Source organism: Phalangium opilio, unplaced genomic scaffold (assembly GCF_054372755.1).
Source record: "Phalangium opilio isolate 3A_F unplaced genomic scaffold, DU_Popi_V2 ptg000024l_1, whole genome shotgun sequence".
Lineage (NCBI taxonomy): Eukaryota > Metazoa > Arthropoda > Arachnida > Opiliones > Phalangiidae > Phalangium > Phalangium opilio.
This window is the reverse complement of record NW_028324155.1, coordinates 1726336-1742952: the sequence shown is the minus strand read 5'-3', so window position 1 is coordinate 1742952 and position 16617 is coordinate 1726336. Positions and strand designations below refer to the sequence as shown.

Genomic DNA, 16617 nt, shown 5'->3' with positions numbered 1-16617 from the left:
GCCACTGTTTGTCGTAGCCCAAAGTCTTTAGTATGGTTAGATGGGGGACATATTGGGCTATAACATACTCAAAGGACATCCCCGTATCTCTAGTAGCCACAGAGTTACGAGCCTGCAAAGTATAGTCTAATGCATTTCCTATAGAGGGGTTTGTTTGTTCACGTTTTGCTTAATTACTTGGCCCTGTATTTTCGATCGAAAATAAGAACAGATCTGTAGTGCAGTGGTTATCACATCCGCCTCACTCCCGGAAAGCCACAGGTTCGAAACCGCGAAGTTTTTTTTTTGCTTGGGATATGTAAAGACCTTTATAATTATCCGAACATTTGTGTCAAGGTGACATCATGGATTTATAATAGAAGCTTACGCTTCCTGGATATTCCACTCGCCTTAAAACGCGCACAACATTTATTCCTCGTCTGAAATGGCGCGAGCTAGTACCAGCCTGGAACAAGCGTTTGTGACGTAGAATTTGAGGCAAATTCAGAGGGGGGGGGGGTTGGAAGTCGACGTGTTTCAATCTCGCGCGCGAAGTAACTTTTGAATTGCGCGTGCGAAATAATTTTTGAAAAGCGCGCGCGCACGCGCGCCGAGAGAAAAAAATTTGCCTCAATTTCTACGCCATCAGCCCCCCAGTCCCCACGCGCGCGAATTTTTATGACATAAATGTGTTTAAAATCAAAATGCCTTACTGAAGGCTACAGTGGAATATCCACGAAGCGTAAGCTTCGATTATAAATCCATTCTTGGATGTCCTTTGAGTATGTTATAGTCCTATTCGCCCCCACCCAACTAAACTTAAAACTTGGGGATCGAGTAAACAGGGGCCGAGTAATTGAGCAAAATGTTCATAAACATACCCTCCATAGGAATAGCATTACACCCAATTTGGAGGCTCATAACTCTGGTTCTACTAGAGATATGGGGATGTCCTTTGAGTATGAGACTCAAGGGCTCCATCGGTTTTTTAAACACTCAATATCAAAATTAGAAACTAGAACTTTATAAGGCTTAAAGGAAGCCAGATTGTTTTGGCTCGACATAAAACAAAATCGATAGATTTTTCTTCCACTAAACCTACATGTTTGTCTTAAGTTCTGGTCTGGTCAATAAGATAAGGAAAGAAAGTGAAAACGGATTAAGAAGTTAGGTTTACGAGGGAAAAGGAAAAGAAACTTATAATGGGTTCCTGAACTGAGGTATAGTCAAGGTTTGATTTGCTAAGAATTGATTCAGAATGACACTCTTAATCAACTGAACTAATATAGTCTACGCATTCCCAAAAACGTACGTTTAAAATTAAAATGTGTATTGTTAATAAATTTAGAACGTGGGTTTTGATTTAAAATGATCCCAAAATCTATAAAAATTTGTATAAAATTAAGGAATAAATGAATTAAAAAATTATATAGCATACACAAGTGTATTGCGGGTAAAAGTTTTACAGGGGCCGGTAGGAAATACATTATTACATTTACCCCTGGAAGTTGACATCCCGATGTTTTTCCGAATAAAGAAAAAATCAGTTCTACCTTCATAGACTACATATTCATTTCTTACTTCAGAATATACTATAAAAACATTTACACTTTTTGCAGTTGTTTCCAATTTAATTAACTTCTTCATAACGAAATAAAAAAATTACTTGGTCTTAAGGTCTTAATAAGTTAATAAGATTAGTTTTTCGCGGAACTAACAAGACCCAGAAGCGGAAAATGGTATAAAGTGTACAAAGCTAAGTCTTTCTTGTACGAATTGGCGAAATATTAAGAGGATCGCGAAAAGGTTGCCATGGATACCGAGTAAACCGTGCGTAATACTGCTTAGAAATAATTAGGAAAAAAGAAACTTGCTCGAAATATTATTTTTCTTTCGAATCGTAATACATGTATAAAATTTCGGTCAAAATCCCTATTCATTGATTTCTCTGCTTTTAACATCCGCATTAAGATGACGAGGGAGGGAAACACGCGGATGAGTGGTTTATCGGGTGAAAGAAATAGGTAAAATGAACTTGAATAGGAGGAGACCGTCTCGTGGGAATCAAATGGTTCACCAAAAATTCGCAAATATTTTGTAGCAACGTTTTCAACTTAGATCCCTGTCAGATACATTTAGCAGGGTGTAAAGGGTGACGAGCTATATTTTGACGGAAGATCGATAACCGTGGTTGAAAAGTCAACAGTTTCCTACATCCCCGATTCCCGAACTATAAAACCCGAACCTCATCTATAACTTTTATATCCCTCTTTTTGTCTCCTCTCAACAGAAAAAGGCTTTCGTGGTAACGAGACGGATGAAAATCCCGATAAAACATACTGAAACTGACACAAGCGTCCTAACAAATATGACAAGTTAATAGAACATAAGAGCCTTTCAAAATGTGTTTCTTCTTATCGGGGTTTCAGACGAATTTCAATGTTTTTGGTATCAAATATTTCATTAAGGTGAAATCCAAAGACGGATAATTAAAGTAGACATTATGTTCTATACATATAGACTGGAGGGATTTTCTATCAAGTCGGATTAGAGAAATTCAATAGCGTAATTAGAAGCCAAGAAAGGGCAAAGGAAACACCTTGTAAAGAAGGTTTGGTAAGAATGCGGGTATTTTCAGTAGCAGAAATTTTAACTTTCACTTGGGTGAAATCTAATGCCAGATAATTAAAGTACATGATATGGTCTGTCAAGTGAGTTTTGCAGAAATTGAATAGCGCAATTAAAAGCCAAGCAATCTCAAAGTAAATCCCTGGTAAAGTAGACACGTACCTGATGCTTGGATGAGAGAGTGTGGATGATGAAGAATAACAAAATTATAGGAATATATAGGTTAAATTTGAAACTGCTCCGATGAAGCGGGATTTTCCGCCAAAATCTTTGAGTTTTTTTTTTTTTTTTTTTTGATGTTAACTGTAGATCAGTGGGCCATGATGCAAGTAAATTTGTGGATTTTTCAGGCTCTAAAGCACTTCCTTGAATTCAGCCTTTATAAGAACAAAACAGTGATATTATAGTCAATTTCAGGTTCATTACTTTTATATGCAAGAATCAGCTTTCCCGGATTTATTTGGAGCACCAGTCATTGCTAATCCCACGGCCAACGGTCCACAGGGCCGGAAATAAGCACAGGACACTGGACATTGTCCAATAAAATTTTAAAATGTCCCATAATTTTTTTAAAAACTAAGGGGGTAACTGGACAGTTTGACCAATAAATTTTCCGAAGTTTTGATAGCTTGACTATGCAGGTGCGACACTAATTTGCACACTCCAGTGGACTATGTCCTATAAATTTTCCAGTCAAATAGGGGGTCACTGGACACATGTCCTATAAGAAATTTTCCTTATTTCCGGCCCTGCCAACGGAGGAGAAGATCACACTGCTTCTGTGGCAGACGACAGTATTACTGATTTTAATGGCGGGTGTATGGTTTTACTACTTTGAGAAGTTATTATTTTTGATTTAAAAATGGTATAAATATCTTTCAATTCAAAATGACAAAGAAAAATAAAAGATCAATTTGTGTCGGTGAATCGGTGAGAATTGCAGTTGTGTTAGCTCTAAAGAATTTTATGCAATGCGAAGATCAAAAAGGTAAAAAAGACTAGTTAAGCCTTTGTAACTAGTAAGAGCCTTTACTTGATTTTGTTTGTTACGTTTAGAATTTGAGTTTCCATCATCTTTCACGGCAGTGGAAAGAGCTTTTGTTCACAATTACTGCATTTCACTCGGTCTAAAATCTAAAAGTCGTGGGTAAGGAAATTTTTCAAGCGAAAGGCGAAATAAGAACGTTTTTCAGTGGCAAAGGCTTAAACTGGGTTGAATGACCTTTTGACAGGAGTCGCTCAAATCGTTATGTAACTGTTTATAAAAATGAAGGCTCTACTATTGTGCAAGCGGATGCTGTGTTTGGCTTTTGCCGAGCATCACAGCAGCACGCCCTTAATTTGCTACAAAGACACGCGGTTAATGCTAAGGAAAAGCAAGAGTTACTTCCACCCACTGAAAGAGACCGGCTCTTAGGACAAGAGTGTAAGTTTTGCACGAGATAAAACCTATTATTACCATAAATTTTAAATACATGGCAATGTAGGTCGCGATGTAAACAGAACTACAGGAAGGTTAAGCAATGGAATACCACTAGTTCCTCCTTGGCACGGAGATGCCAGTGAATACCAGTATTCTAGACAATCATTACCAATATGGCCATATAGAGATAATATCCTTCAAACCATGGCTCAAAATCAAGTTGTGATTGTCATGGGTGAAACTGGATGTGGCAAGACAACTCAGATCCCGCAATTTATTCTGGAACAGTGTCATTTAGGCAGTCAGGCTTGTAGGATCATTTGTACCCAACCTAGAAGATTAGCAGCCATTTCTGTTGCTGAGAGGGTAGCTGCTGAAAGAGATGAAAAACTGGGACTTACTATTGGTTATCAGATCAGACTGGAGAGTCGTATCTCACCCAAAACCATCCTTACATTCTGTACTCATGGAGTTTTACTTAGAACTTTAATGGGTGGTGACGCTGCTTTGGCTACAGTGACCCATATAATTGTGGTAATTTTTATTAATTATGTTTTAAAAGTCATTTGCAAGTGTTAAATTTAGTTCAATTAAACCAATTAGGATGAACTGCATGAAAGGGACAGATTTAGTGATTTTCTTCTTGTGGTTTTAAGAGATTTGCTTCTCAAATTTCGTAATTTGAAGCTTGTCCTTATGTCAGCTACTTTAGATGTTCAATTATTTGTAAAGTACTTTGGTGGTTGCCCCGTTATAGAAGGTAAAAGAAAGATTAGGTTATTTTGAGAGACTGCAGTCAAAATATAAACTTAAACATGACCCTTTAGTCCCTGGTAAAATTCATCCTGTTGAAGTATTTTACTTGGAGGATGTCTTAAAAAGGTAGAAATCAGATGACACTAAACGGAGCCTCCGAAATGAACTAGGCCCATGCATGTCAAATTTTATGTGGGGAAATATCCAGTTTGTTAAGGAAAATATTAGATTGTATTGATGACAACAAAATAAATTATTTCAATTAAACAATTCAGTAAACGTATATAAACGTATACTTACAATCCGCGACCTTGGCCCAAATACTTAAGTAGTCGACAGGGTCATGGGGTTGAACTTTGTTTATTTTACGGCCGTGTAAGCGCCCCCAAGCGGGAAAACACGGCGAACTAAATTGGTTAAAAAAATATTCTCGTTTCGCGACACGCATGGGCCTAGTTCATTTCGGAGGCTCCGCACTAAATTACTTCCAAGATAAATGGAGTTATATTGAAACAAAATTTAAAATAGCACTGGATACATGACTAAAGCCATGGTTAACTATAAAAAAGAGAGACGCAACTCATTAGTACAAAGAAAGAATTTGGCTTCTTGGTGTTTTCAATCCATGGATGGATCGGGGGAAGCTTGTGCTAGTTCTACAAAAGATAAAGATTCAAATCTTGGCTTAGGCGAGGATTATCTTCCAGGTTCACCTAAGAAAGTACATACATAATAATTTGTTAACTCTAGTTAAAAAATTCTAATTGGAATTACATTTGCCAAAGGACTTTGATCTGGCAGACATTGATCCAAAATTAACAGCTGAACTAGATTATCTACTTCAAAATGCTTGGGTTAAAGGAACTGATGAATCTTTTCAACATTTGTTGAATTTCTTACTGATGGAGAGAACTTTAGGTGTTTTACTGTTCGCTTCATACTTTATATAACCATAAGAAAATAATATATAGCTCCCTATAAGTATGAAACCCTCCATCCATTTAAGCCATTTAAACAGCATTTTCTTCCACTAAACAGTTTCTAATGCCACCTAGTAAGAGTTTTTGGCGTTAAAAAGATGAAATATTTGTTTAGAAAATTTTCAAATTTTGTGTTTTAATTAAATAGTTAAAGGTCTAGAAGTTATTATTATGATAATTATAACTGATTAAGTGCGTGTAAAAATTATCATAATAAATTAATAGATGGCGCGAGATTATGACGACCGAGGCTAGGGCCTACACTGGTACGAGGTAAGGAGTATCTTGTGTCTCTAGGGGCGGGCCCAAATGCTTTTTGGACACCTCGGTTTCTTCCCCTTTTACTATTAGTACCAAAACTTCTCCCAAGGGGGCGTAAAAGCGTAAGCGCGTCAAATTCGGGAACAAATGCTGTAGTATGAAAATGTACTACGTTTCATACTTATAGGGAGCTATATATATTATTTTCTTATGATATAACCCATCTAAACAATTAGGGGTTAAAAAAATTGTTTTCTTGACCCTAGTTGATTACCAGCACAGTGAAACATCAGCTTCAGCTTTAATGGTTGCTGCTGGAAGGGGTAAAATTGAAGCCGTAGATCAACTTCTAACCTTGGGTGCCAACCCTAATCTAAAAGCCTCTAATAATTGGAGTGCCTATGATTGGGCAAATCGTTTCAATCAAAATGACATTATGGAACTACTTTCTTGCTCAACCAGTAAAGATAGCGCTACCGGTGATTTATCATCCCAAGAAGTTGAAATTAGTGATGAGGATAAGGAGTTACTTGAAATATATCAAAGAAGTTTTGATGATGAGAATGTGGATCATGATCTGATTTTATCAATTCTGTACAAAATTCAAAACTCCAAGGAAGAAGGGGCCATTTTGATATTTTTACCCGGCTATGATGATATTGTTAAAATGAGGGACAAAATCTTGTCTGATGATAAACATTTTCGAGACAACAGTCGATTTGTGGTTTACACACTACATTCAAACATGCAATGTCTGGATCAAAAACGAATTTTTAAACCCGCTCCATATGGGACCAGAAAAATTGTAAATCATTTATTTTTTTGATTGACATTGATTGGTTGGTAAACGAAACAATTAACAACATCAAGGGCCAATATATTTTTAACCCTTTAGATCTTATCCACAAACATAGCAGAGACTAGTGTTACAATTAATGACGTTTCATTTGTTATTGATTCTGGGAAAGTCAAAGAAGTACGTTAGGTTTTTAATTTAGGACCAAAAACGGATTTATGGGATAAGAACGTCGGAGTTAGCGAATTCACTCCCCATCCTCGCATACTTTATTGAGAAACTTCGTCTGCTTATATTTTGACTCCACCCACAAATTCTGTATATAGCTACTTCTAGAGATCGAATTTGTGGGTGGAGTCAAAATATAAGCAGACGAAGTTTCTTAATAAAGTATGCGAGGATGGTACTAGAGGCTAAAGCTACGATCCGACGTTCTTATCCCATAAATCCGTTTTTGTTAGGACTGATAAAACTTAACCTCAAATTTGCTCTCAGAAATCATTTGATTCCATCACGGGAGTTACCACTTTGAAATCAACGTGGATATCCAGGGCCAGTGCCATACAAAGACGAGGACGCGCTGGTCGATGTAAACCTGGCACTTGCTTCCACCTTTTCAGTAGAATTCGTTTTGCCAGTTTTGAACCTTATCAAGTACCAGAGATACTTAGGGTATCTATTCACGAGCTTTGTCTTCAAGCCAAGTTATTAGCCCCACCCAATATACCCATTGCCGACTTTTTGGCCCGAGCCGCTGACCCACCACCCTTCATGGTCACTCGGAATGCCGTTACTCTTTTGAAGACAATAGACGCTTTAGATCCTTGGGAAGAATTGACGGAAATGGGTCTTCATCTACTTGATCTGCCAATTGACCCTCACTATGCAAAGATGGTTCTTTACTCTGTTGTTTTGAAATGTTTGGACCCTATTTTGACCATTGTTAGTGCCCTATCTTATAAAGATCCTTGTAAGTTATCAGAAACGGTGGTCATTCATTCATTTTAATGAAATTTCCTTCCTTCCTCAAAAGTCATCCTTCCCTCTCATCCATCTCAAAAGCAACAGCAAATGATGGTCAAGAGGAAACTAGCTGCAGATACGTACAGTGACCACATGGCTCTTCTTAGAGCGTTTCAAGCTTGGCAAAAAGCGAGAAGTGATGGCCATGAGAAAAACTTTTGCGAGAAGCACTTCCTCTCATCTTCAACCATGGAAATGATTGTGGGAATGAGAACTCAGTTGTTGGGACAACTTCGAGCCTCTGGATTTGTTCGAGCTCGTGGAGGAGGGGATATCAGAGACCTGAACTCCAATTCTGAAAATTGGTCCATAGTTAAAGCCGCTCTTTGTGCTGGAACGTATCCAAATCTAATCCGTGTTGATAGGGAAAGAAAGCAGCTAATTACTCAGTAAGATTACTCAAGTTAATCGCGATTAATTCTGTTATAATTAATTTTGGAACATAGGAAAGAAACCAAAGTTAGATTTCACAACTCTTCAGTCCTCAATAAACCCATCTCTTCTGCCAAACACACGTTGAGTGAAACTCACTCTAAAATTGTTTCATCCCTGCCATCGGATTGGTTGCTTTTTGAAGAAATGACGCGTTGCGGAAGATTCGCGAGCGCTCGCACTTGTACTCTAGTCACTCCAATAACAGTTGCCATATTTGGAGGGCCAGCTAGGTTACCATTAGATGCCCTGCATGAACCTGATGTAGAAAATGCTGAAGGATACGCTGAAGACAGTGATAGTGAAAGTGAAGAAAAGGAGGAAGTCCACAAGTCAATGCTGAAACTGGATGAATGGATCTCATTTAGAGTTGAGCCAGAAGTGGGGAGGTTGGCTCTACAACTTCGCCAAAAATGGCACGCTCTTTTCTTGCGTCGCATGCACGCCCCATCCAAACCATGGTCTCAAGTGGATGAAGCGGTTATTAGAGCCATTGCTGGCGTTTTAGCCGCTGAAGAACAATCAGCTGGAATTCAACAACCAGTCGGAATAGGTCAAAGACCACGGCCAATGTCCACAGATTATTGCCCTCCCGTTAGCTTGGGACCCCAAGAAACGGAAGCTAGTAGTCCTTCCGCTAGTGCCAATCAAGTTTTTAATCGTTTTTCCCTCTTGAGTATGGAGGGAAATGAGTCGGAAGAAGGGAGTCAGATGAATTATTTTGGTAGTAAAGGGTCCCGAGGTTCACCCAGGAAAAGTAAACAAGATAAAAGTAATAAGAAATAAGTTAACGAACAAGAATAAAAAACAATGTAAAATGTTATAATATTTTTGGGGTAGAACATTCCAAAAGTTTAGATGATCGGTCAGACACATCTTCAGTAAATTCCGGTGCCAGTGGAACTTGCAGTGGTTCATTAACTCCTTGTACCAGTCCCGCCAAAAATAATACTGTCCTCTCGCGCGAAAGAATTCTTCCAGCATCTTCATCATCAAAGAGGTTTTTCATTATCAAAGCTAATAACTCAAAGATGGTGGAATTATCTTGGTCTCAAAATATATGGGCTTTCACTCTTTCAACTGAAAAGAAATTGCAATGGGCTCTGGCTGTAAGTGAAGATTTTTTTCTTAAATGGCTTATAATCGTATTAACTACTTATGGAGGGAAAAATTGTGGAAATGGAAAATGAGGTAGGATTTCGCTTTCTTATGGTTCCGCCGGGACCATGTACCGTTGCGCTCCTTCTCCCCCCCCCCTCCTGCCTTTCCTTTGTTCTTGAAAAGTGGCCATTCTCATTGGAGAAACCCACGTGGCTTTAGTTATAATCGCGTTAAATCCATTACAACTAAAGTTAATATTTTAAAATAATGATCCAGTCGCGTGAAACAAAGCTTGGGTGAAAGGAAAACGCCGATATTTAATTATTTGGAATGATTAAAACAAAATTTAGGCCTACATCATAACTGTGAAATACATTACATACCTCAGTAGACAACGATGTATGAGAACAAGTAGGATTTGGCGTCTTTTGATACCTCTATATTAACTTTGTCTCCCACAACTTTCCAACCCCTGATGGGACCATGTACCATTGCGCTCCTCCCGCCTCCTACATTTCTTTTGTTCCTGTTGAAAGACGCGATGAAGTCAGGCCCATATGAGAGGCCCACGTGGCTTCTGTTATATCGTGTTAAATCCATTACAAGTTTAGTTAATATTTTAAAATAATGATCCAGTCGCGTGAAACAAAGCTTGGGTGAAAGGAAAACGCCGATATTTAATTATTTGGAATGATAAAAACAAAATTTACATCATAACTGTGAAATACATTACATACCTCAGTAGACAACGATGTATGAGAACAAGTAGGATTTGACAACTTTTGGTACCTCTATATTAACTTTGTCTCTCACAACTTTCCAACCCTGCCGGGACCATGTACCATTGCGCTCCTCCCGCCTCATACATTTTTCTTTTGTTCTTGAGAAGTTGAAAGACGCGATGAAGTCAGGCCCATATGAGAGGCCCACGTGGCTTCAGTTATATCGCGTTAAATCCATTACAAGTTTAGTTAATATTTTAAAATAATGATTCCGTCGCGAGAAATACAGCTTGGCTTAAAGGAAAACGGTCTTATTTAATTATTCGGAATGATAAAAACACTTCAAAATATTATAGCGTTCCTTGAAAAAGTAGCCCGCCGTATTGTCTTTCTAATTTTAGGAAGGGAAAGAAGTCATTCTGATATTCTCAACCCAAGGCAGTGGTCATTTTCAAGGTTACGCGCGTTTGACTCGTGAAACGATTCACCAAAAACCCCAAGAGTTTACGCTTCCGAATTTGGGAAATTGCTACGTGATTGAATGGATTAAAAAGAACAATGTCTCGTTCCAATGCACTCACCATCTTCAAAATCCTTGGAATGACAACCGTAGGGTTCAAGTCAGCAGGGATGGACAGGTACGAAAATTTTATTTGCTTTTAATAGCTTCTTAAGTGGTGGTTTAGACTTAGCTGCGCAACACGTGGTTGTTGCTTTTTGTCAAACATCCTGCGTGTTTGTTTCCTTCAATTATCATGGTGAAGTAGATATATGAGCCCAAATTTTGGGTCCTGGTTGGTCGTGTTTGGGCCATTTATTGAGTCCTGGTTTGTTCCTTTCCTTCCAACGGCTTTTGCACTTTTATCTTGACACTTTAGTCTTGCCTCAAAATTGCTGTACACTCATGAAATTGATCCCCGGTTAAGCATATATCTGATTTTAAGGAATTGGAGCCGAGTATTGGCGAACTAGTCTGCGCTTGTTTCGAGAGTGGCTCTCAAAATACTCGAAACGCTGCACACTCGGCATCTGTACTTGATTTCTCAGGCTCATATCAGTATCCTCCATACAGTCAGTGGAACTCTTCTACATTCGAGCGCATTTAACTTTGTATTCTTCTTTAGATTTGTTTGTCAGTTTAGCTCTTGAAAAAAATAATCTGTTTTTTTTTTCTCTCCGTTATTTTTAGTCATCTAAAACCATAGTTGGTTACTTTTAATATATTGATTTGCATTTCCTAAGCGCATTTAACTAGGAATAATCTGTTCTTTTTTTTTTCTCCGTTATTTTTAGTCATCTTAAACCCAAAGTTGGTTTTAATATATTGATTTGCATTTCCTAAGCCTAAATTGTGCAATTTTTCATGTTTAGCTGTGATAAACATTTCTCATGGTATAGTTATAGCTAAAGTATTTTAACTCCGGATTATTCAATGTTTACATTTGCACAATATGTTGTATATTGGAAATAAAATGAGATTGTATGGGAGACTTGGTTCATTCTCCATTAGGCCTAAATCAAACACTCTGTTAGGGGTATGGCCGGGGAGGGGTAGACATCTGATGACGAAACATTAATTTTTTATGGTCATTTGAGTTGCTTTAAATACTGAAGCAAGATTCGCTCACAAGCAGACTTAGAAATAAGGATAATTTTTAAACTAGTCCTTGGGACCAGTGACCCCCTGGTGTCCTAAATAATAAACTGGTCTCCGGGGTGGTCAAAGGCTTTGTTCTCCTATAGATTTGCAATTAATAAACTGGTCCCGAGGACCAGTAACCCCCACTTTTTGAATTAAAAAACTAGTCCAAGCAATTAATAAACTGGTTTTGGACCAGTGGACGTGTGCTATTTCTAAGTCTGCAGTCACAAGTTTCAGTTTGTATTTCGCGGTTTCTGTTTTGACGGATAGATGCCGTTAGTGATTTGTTTGGTTTAGGCTGACCTTTCAACTGTAGTTGCCGACACTACGTAAACAAGTTGGGTTGGCTTCCGTTTATTATGGTTTTAGTTTTAGTTTGAAAGTCGGGAAATTTACCCCTGAAAGGTGTCTTAGTAGTTACTGTAAAGTACAAAATAATGGCGTCCATAATACCGAATGAAGATGAAATTTGGCTGCAATCTTTGCAAGCCATGGGAGAAGAACTAAGAGAAAACCTAGTCATGCTTTCTGGCAACAGAACTGAAATAAGCAACATATTCAATGAATGGCTTGAAAATAGAAACGTCTTGATACGACGTTTGCTCAGCACTTGCGACGAACTAAAAGTAGCGCGAAGAAAATGCAACAAAGCAACATTGTCAACCAGTCAAGTGTCTTTAGTTGGGGGTATTGTATTGGTTGGTGGTCTCTTTGCAACTTCCGCTGTTAGTCTTCCTCTTATGGCATTTGGTGGAGTTGTCTCTGCAATTGGATCAGTTGGCCAGGTTTCTGCATCTGCTGGTGAAGCAATAAAGTCACATAAATTGTTAAAAAAATGTGAAGAGGACATTAAATCAGATGCAGAATGTTTGGACAGTGAGTTTGATTCTCATTAAAGGGAGGATGAAGTAGAAAATCAAGTGATTTTTTATCGATTCTTCTACTAAATATAAGACTAGTCTGCATAGTCAAACATTCAGGAAATACTTCCGACTGATTTTAAAATTCAAATTAGGTTCAGATTTTAAGGATCATTTTAAACAAGGACTGCCGACCAATCGCGTAACGCCCTGCCTTCCATTTAACAAAATTCTCGTGGCATGTTACGTGTTGAATGAAATTTATCACGAGATTTGATAAAATTCGCGCGCGACCTGATAATCATGGCGCTAGACATGGAGCGTGCCACGATAATTTTGTTAATAAAAAGGCAGGGCGTTACGCGATTGGTCGGCAGTCCTTGTTTAAAATTATCCTTAAAATCTGAACCTAATTTGAATTTTAAAATCATTCGGAATCTGTATTTCCTGAATGTTTCACTATGCAGACTGGTCTTATAATTAGTAGAAGAATCGATAAAAAATCACTTGATTTTCTACTTCACCCTCCCTTTAAGAAAGGTGTCTATTAGTAAATCATTCTTACAATTAAAGATATAATTGTTTCAGGATTATTAAAGTCCATTGGTCAATATTTATATCGTATCCAGTGCTTTGATATAATCATTAGAGACCAAAAAGAAACTAGAAAAGCCAAAGGCTACATTGAAACGGCTTATTACGGGATTAGATTTGGAAAAAGCCTTACTGATTATGTAAGATCTTTGAAACAAATGGAAGTTGTGTTGGAAAATGCGCAGAAAACTGTCAGCCTCTATCAGAAGTTATCCGCTTTTATAAAAGGAACAAGGGTTTATCAAGCAATTTTTCGAACAACTGCTAAAGAAGTGACAACTCAAGCTGCTGGAGCTGGTGCAAAAATGATGGGTAAAAAAGTGTTTGCCGTATTGGGAGTTGTCATGGACATATCTAACATCATTATGGCTCAACAAGAATTAAAAGGAGACTCTACACCTAATGCTGTCAGAGAATTGGAGAAAACTGTTGATAGATTAATTTTGGAGAAGGCTCAAATTCAAGAAATATTTTTTCTAACTTGTCAATGAAAACTTGAAAGGATGAAAATACAAAAATGAATATTTTACTCATCTTCCAACTAAAACCAGTTACTTTCAAATTTGTATCTTTATTTAATGGCTTACTAAATTGTAATTTGCGAATTTTAACAAATTAAATTGATTCCTAAGGTAATTACTTACCAAAAATATAAGATATTCTTTGAGTGGCTTGGAAGACAATAAAAAACAATGTGTTTTACATTTTTTACAGTGATTTTGTTCTTCCTAGACTTTCAAAAAGTACATCCCATCCTATTGAGAATTTTAAATATATTTTATTTATCTTTTGGTTTACGTTATTAAATTTTACTTTTGGATTTGTTTAACAATTTTTTTATGAAGTGATGTTTATTTACATTAAAATTTCTTAATAAAATATTATTTAAAATTAAGATTCTCAATCTCTTTCTTTTATTTTCTATCTATTTTTTGATGGAGAAATTTTCAGAATAAAATAAACCATTATATATTAGTTCCTGAACCAAAGTAAACCCCACAATGGCGGCCTTTCGCCTGTGTGTTGTTTTCTCTGCAAGTAAATTTGGAAAGATGCATTGTACAAAAACAAAATAAGATAACGCAAATAAAGTGCATATTTTTCAAAGAAAGTGTATTTGGATTTATAAAACGAATCTACACAAACACGTTTAACACACTCCTATTTACGCATGATATTCCCTTTCTTGAACATCCAATGAAATTCCAGTTTTTGCTTGGTGGGAAATTTGAAATTAGTAATGGAGTAAATACATCATGGGAAAATAACGCAGCATAGACGACTTAACTTAGATCGGGAAGGAAGGTGGTAAATTCTTGGAAGCCGCCCAGTTGCTAATTAAAGGGTGGGACGCTCGTTAAATCTAAGGTGGCTAAGGCAGGCTTTATTCCTAATGTTCGAGGACACCTTAAGCCAGCAAAACTAATTTGTTTCGTTATAACCGATTGAAAACAGCTACGCGTAATGTATCTCGACCCTTTTCTCCCAGTTCCAAGTATTCCCAAAGATACATTGATTAATTCCCGTTAATATTACCCGCCTATTTTCGTCCACCGTTCAGATATTATTAGCTCCATACTTCAATAATTCTCCGAAAGGTTTAGCTCCCTCCGTACCAAATTCGGGTCGATATCACCAGAAGTATATAATACTTCTCTTCGAGAGAAGTATTCCACAAAGCGGGGTAAGTGTAACGTCATTCTTCCCAACATCGGAACATTTGGAGCAAGGTTACTAAACCGAATCACATACGCAATAAATAGTTCCCTCATTATTACTCTATTAGCGTTTAACTATTTGGCAAGACGCGCTTGTGGAGTTTTGTCCCACCCCAAGACGAGGTTTGTGGGTTGATTGCTGGGGATTTAGGGCCAAACAATTATAGAATTCACCTTACGGTGCGATGCCCATCTGGAGTTTGATGAGCGGGAAAGCAAACTAAAAGGGTGAGCCTGGGAAGAATGACGTTACATAACTAAAGTATTAAGAGGATACAGAGTGTCATCCTTCTTCTATTATCCCCTTCTGATATCACTTAGAAAATTAATTACATCGCTTCGCTATTCCTTTCCAGCCGTTTTCCCAATTTTTGGTTGAAGAGATTTTTCTCTAATATTCATTTATTTATACGATACGACGCGATCGAATTACGTTTGGAAAACTTAATTCGTTCAGGACGTTAAAGTGTATTTGCTCTATAATAAAACCGCCTCGCAGAAATTGGTTGCGCTTATCCTACCAGTCTCTAGCTGTCTCTTTGATATGGTTTAAGGGCAAGCGTCACGGTAGAAGAAGGAATTGAACGCGAGAAAAAATTGGAAATTATAGGAGTGACCATAGAAATGAATCCTCTCTGAGTCCAGAAGTGTCTGAGTACTTTAGTATACACTTTCTTCGTTCGGGCCACGTTGATTTCAATAAATAAATATGATACAAGCTTCTATCTATAGGTATCTTGGGAATGGGGCACGTGTTTGTCCATTCTATTTGATCTTTGGTATAATGAGACCAACGGAAAGCAAGTTTTATTATAAACACACTAATCAATTGACAAGATTATCTGATGAGATTAGCTTAACCTTCTTGCGTAAAGGAAGAAAACCATGGTAACTTAAGGCAAACTATAAATTTTTCTTTGGATGGAATAAACCACGCACCTTGGTGTCGTTCACACGTTAGCTAACGCTATATTTAAAATTAATTACGGCTAAATTAAAGGAATAATTCATTGAAGTTGTCCTTTAAAGATGTAGTGTAGTTTTCTCCGGTCGAGAGGAAAATTTTAAGCCAATAATGGCTTTTGCCGTTTATTTCGCAGAAAATCCCTTTGGCCAAATAATGCTTCGTTTTCTCCGTCCTGAGACTCGCTGCCTCATTAGATCCCGGGGCTTTAGCAGTCCGGCTCTCTCTCCTTTCTCTCTATATGGGCTTATCGTGACGGGGCCTTCTCGAGGAGTTGGACAGTCGTGAAGTTTTAAAGGGGAATCGGTTCGTACTGGCATAGAGAACTCAAAAAAAAAAACGATAGTGTTGCCAAAAACTAAATTTTATTGCAAGCTCTTACGCAGACTTTACAATGAATTTCACTGTTTTCTGGTCAGAAATTTGAACATTAGAATTGAGAAATGAACGTTTAGTCAACAGAGTATCCAACCCTTCGGGCTTTCTTGACAAACCGTAGCCGTGGAGGAAGGTACTCGAGCGAGATATAGGCCTAGGTCGACCATCGTTATTAGCACAATCCCTTTTTATCTCGCTACGAACCAAAAATATTCCCTGTATTTTGGAGTGCAAAGCAAATTCGACCGTATCACGTTGCTCCTAACGCTCTGGGAAAGCGCAAAGCAGTTGTAGAAGAGTAGAGAAGCTTAGATAACTTTTGAATAATAGCAATTACATTATTTTCGGAACAAACTTTTG

At 37.6% G+C, this 16617-nt stretch overlaps 2 protein-coding genes and 1 long non-coding RNA gene across 13 annotated transcripts; 2 read left to right on the top strand and 1 right to left on the bottom strand.

Moving 5' to 3' along the window:
- Window positions 1-1666: 1666 nt before the first annotated feature.
- On the bottom strand, window positions 1667-10800 carry LOC149692077 (uncharacterized). 10 transcript variants are annotated; one of them, XR_016382614.1, is made up of 10 exons: window positions 10683-10800; window positions 9763-9956; window positions 5561-5837; window positions 4083-5499; window positions 3830-4003; window positions 3641-3741; window positions 3034-3561; window positions 2770-2972; window positions 2579-2683; window positions 1667-2513 (listed from the first exon to the last, which is right to left on the bottom strand). It is a non-coding gene; the product is annotated as an uncharacterized LOC149692077 (long non-coding RNA). The 10 variants fall into 10 exon arrangements; XR_016382610.1 differs by having other exon boundaries at window positions 2579-2972; XR_016382616.1 differs by lacking the exon at window positions 2579-2683.
- LOC149692076 (3'-5' RNA helicase YTHDC2-like) lies at window positions 3455-11589 on the top strand. Of its 2 annotated transcripts, none has more exons than XM_089867738.1 (16): window positions 3455-3595; window positions 3664-3754; window positions 3840-4033; window positions 4095-4564; window positions 4634-4790; window positions 4858-4912; window positions 5315-5507; window positions 5572-5704; window positions 6294-6832; window positions 6923-7003; window positions 7319-7793; window positions 7857-8235; window positions 8293-9035; window positions 9119-9387; window positions 10503-10739; window positions 11046-11589. In XM_089867738.1, the coding sequence occupies exons 1-16, from the start codon at window positions 3496-3498 to the stop codon at window positions 11205-11207; spliced, it is 4278 nt and encodes a 1425-aa protein (XP_089723864.1). In that variant the 5' UTR covers window positions 3455-3495; the 3' UTR covers window positions 11208-11589. The 2 variants fall into 2 exon arrangements, with proteins under 2 accessions (XP_089723864.1, XP_089723863.1); XM_089867737.1 differs by having other exon boundaries at window positions 8293-9050.
- Window positions 11590-11803: 214 nt separating this feature from the next.
- LOC149692075 (uncharacterized) lies at window positions 11804-14167 on the top strand. The gene is made up of 2 exons (XM_089867745.1): window positions 11804-12619; window positions 13192-14167. The coding sequence occupies exons 1-2, from the start codon at window positions 12181-12183 to the stop codon at window positions 13686-13688; spliced, it is 936 nt and encodes a 311-aa protein (XP_089723871.1). The 5' UTR covers window positions 11804-12180; the 3' UTR covers window positions 13689-14167.
- The last annotated feature ends 2450 nt before the right edge of the window (window positions 14168-16617 follow it).

Excerpts from the sequence above, each read along its gene's own strand:
- LOC149692076 (XM_089867737.1), top strand. The coding sequence starts at position 3,496 with ATGACAAAGAAAAATAAAAGATCAATTTGTGTCGGTGAATCGGTGAGA. Across the intron at positions 4,913-5,314 it reads TTGGAGGATGTCTTAAAAAG|CACTGGATACATGACTAAAG; the intron begins GTAGAAATCAGA and ends AATTTAAAATAG. Across the intron at positions 8,236-8,292 it reads AGAAAGCAGCTAATTACTCA|GAAAGAAACCAAAGTTAGAT; the intron begins GTAAGATTACTC and ends TTTGGAACATAG.
- LOC149692075 (XM_089867745.1), top strand. The coding sequence starts at position 12,181 with ATGGCGTCCATAATACCGAATGAAGATGAAATTTGGCTGCAATCTTTG. Across the intron at positions 12,620-13,191 it reads AGATGCAGAATGTTTGGACA|GATTATTAAAGTCCATTGGT; the intron begins GTGAGTTTGATT and ends TAATTGTTTCAG.